At 36.1% G+C, this 2,814-nt stretch overlaps 1 protein-coding gene across 1 annotated transcript; it reads right to left on the bottom strand.

Moving 5' to 3' along the window:
• Nucleotides 1–1,030: 1,030 nt before the first annotated feature.
• On the bottom strand, nucleotides 1,031–1,840 carry LOC131654836 (uncharacterized). The gene has a single exon (XM_058924763.1). The coding sequence runs from the start codon at nucleotides 1,778–1,780 to the stop codon at nucleotides 1,217–1,219; it is 564 nt and encodes a 187-aa protein (XP_058780746.1). The 5' UTR covers nucleotides 1,781–1,840; the 3' UTR covers nucleotides 1,031–1,216.
• Between the last annotated feature and the right edge of the window lie 974 nt (nucleotides 1,841–2,814).

Below are 2,814 nucleotides of genomic sequence, written 5' to 3'. Positions count from 1 at the left end.
GACACCTTTCAATACTTTTTTATCGCATTCATTTTTGCGGTGGCAGATTGTTTTTAAAACCTTGTTTTGGAGTAAAAGGTTGGAATTTATTTTGTCCATAAAATAAACTTTTCAGATCAATGCTATAGCATTTGAATAACATAACAAGCTGATATTTTCTAATGCCATTGGCATTTTAGTTTGACAGTACACTACTAACTTATTACTACTTATTGAGTGCAGATAACAGATCACAGAGTAATTAATGATCATGGCACAACCTTGTATCAGCACCGAAAGCAGTACCTCAAATGACTTCGAGGGGGCACAAGAGAGTTCCATTTGGAAAAAGTTAACAAGTCCGGGCTTTTCATTTTGATTACACCCCAAACTTAATCATGACAGAAAAATAATACAGCAACACTAATGTTCAAATAAAATGTAATAAGCACCAAGAAGTTCTTTGATTTAGATTGACGGCGCACACCATTTCAGTTATATACAATAACTAAAAACTAGGCTCACAATTTCACTATTGGACTATCTATTCCCATAACTTAAATGAAGATAATGAAAAGAAAAAAAAACACAACAGATTAGAAGGTGCATTAACAACTACAACAGTACAATTAAACTACAAGGATAAACCATTGTTGATTCAACCCATAAACATTTTGAAATCAATTCTAAGTCATAAAATGAATTCCAGACAGCAAAGAAAACTTAATCATCAAACCAATCTCAAAGGACTAAGAGTATATACAAAATGCAAATAGACACTATTTGTTATCCAACAGCTTAATCATGTGTTAATCATACAAGTGTTTATGAATAAGCTATTTCCATATCAAAAGATTAAATAAAGTCAAATTGTTCTCATATAAGCTATAAGTTGTTTGTTTTCACTTCTTTTAAGTTATTCCACAGAGTTTACGAAAATAAGTTAAAGCCAGCTTATAAACATATCATAATTGCTTCCATAAGCTCTCTCCCAAATAGTGTAAATAATCAACAAACATACCTAAAAAGCAAACTAACCAACAAACAAACGAGAGTGAAAACACAATCAAACTCACTGTAATAATAGTTAAACAAAATTTCAGTAGATTCCAAGATAACTTGAGAATCAATTTCAATTTTACAGTGATCCATGACCCAATTACACAAAGATAAAGATACATCAAAACAGAGACAACCCATCACTAAAATTTCATAAAAAACCAAACTTTAAACCGTTTCAAAGCTCATCCTCCATTCTCAAATACTCTCCTATATCACCCTGATGAAGCACAACAATCCCATTAGGATCCAACTTCCTACAGTCCTGCGTCGACTTGGCCGCAACCCCGAACCCCAAAGGCACATCCGCCATATTAAAAACCACAACCCCATCACCCGCCACAATATTCTCCGTAATCCTCCCCAACGCACTCTTCAACACATGGTTCCCATACAAAAACGACATCTCAGACTGAGGTTTAAGCCATACCTTATGCTTAGCATTAGCAGCTAGCAAATTGAGCGCCTGAACCGTGAGGTGGAAGTTTCCACCGTGGGTGTACTTGCCGATGCATGTTCCGAGAGAAACGAGGTTGGGTCTGGCGATGTTGGTGGCGCGCTTGACGAGAGACTCGCTGCAGTAGTAGATCTTGTTCTTGTTGAGACGGAAACAGTAGCGACCGGGAGTGGAATCTGGTCCTTCATGGGAGGGATTCTCGACGAGGTTTTTGAGGTTGTTGCCGACGAATTTGAAGAGCTTTTCGAACACCACGCTGGTTTCGGTTTCGTCCAAAGGTCTCATTTTTTAGTTTTAGGGTTTAAGGAATTGGGATTTTGTGTTTTATTGAAACCAAAATAATAGTACCCGTGTGGAGAGAAAATAATAGTTTTAGGGTTTCGGTTTCGTCCAAAGGTTTTGAAACTATGGACTAGGTTTAACGATTATGGCCCAATTTTTTCAAGCCCAATGATAACACTTGTTGACAATAATACCAACAAAAAAAATTGTCTAATTTTTCATAAGAGAATTCCTATGGGGTGTTCCCAGCGAAATTTCTAACTTGCCTCGGCTTCGGAGATGTATCTCCGAAGTATTTTTCTTTATAGATTTTTTTAGACTTTGGAAATACATCTCCGAAAACATTAAAAAATTGGTGTTTTCGGAGATGTATTTCCGAAATGCATGAAATTTCAAAAAATACGTTGGTTTTAACCGTCAGCTATTATTTCGGAAGTACATTTCCGAAATAATGTGTTCATATACCATTTTCCCTCCTTCACTATTTCATCATTTTTCTTCAAAACAAACCTAAACCCTTTCCAAAACTTCCATCAATATCAATCCATTTTTCGTCTCAAAATCAAGTTTCAAACCGTTGATCACGTTAAAGGGAGCATAGAAAGCTAAAATTTGAGGTAAACATCTCTCATTTCATCCCCTATTTCACTACATTGTTGTTGATATCTGTGATGAAAACTCCGTCAGTTCGGAAACTCATTTCCGAAATAAGTCACCTAACAAATTTCGGAAATGTACTTCGGAAATAATGTCTAGCAGTATTAAAAAAATGGTTTTGACCATTTTTGCTAATTTTTGCATATGTTGGGTATGGTGCATCCGGACAACATTGTCGCCGGTGACGTAGTAGTTCCGGAAGATGTCAACGTTAATAACGATTTGGTTAACGATGTTAAATCCATGATCGATGCGGTGGATGTATGACAACAATTTACAAATGATCGGAGCTTCGCTTGTCGTGAACAATTACTTGATTGGTTTCATAGTGAAGCTAGTAAACTTGGTTTTGGCATTGTTATTTTAAGGTCCGACAATGG

The sequence above is a fragment of the Vicia villosa genome, linkage group LG3, assembly GCF_029867415.1.
Source record: "Vicia villosa cultivar HV-30 ecotype Madison, WI linkage group LG3, Vvil1.0, whole genome shotgun sequence".
In the NCBI taxonomy this organism is placed as follows: domain Eukaryota; kingdom Viridiplantae; phylum Streptophyta; class Magnoliopsida; order Fabales; family Fabaceae; genus Vicia; species Vicia villosa.
This window is presented reverse-complemented; position numbering and strand designations above follow the sequence as displayed.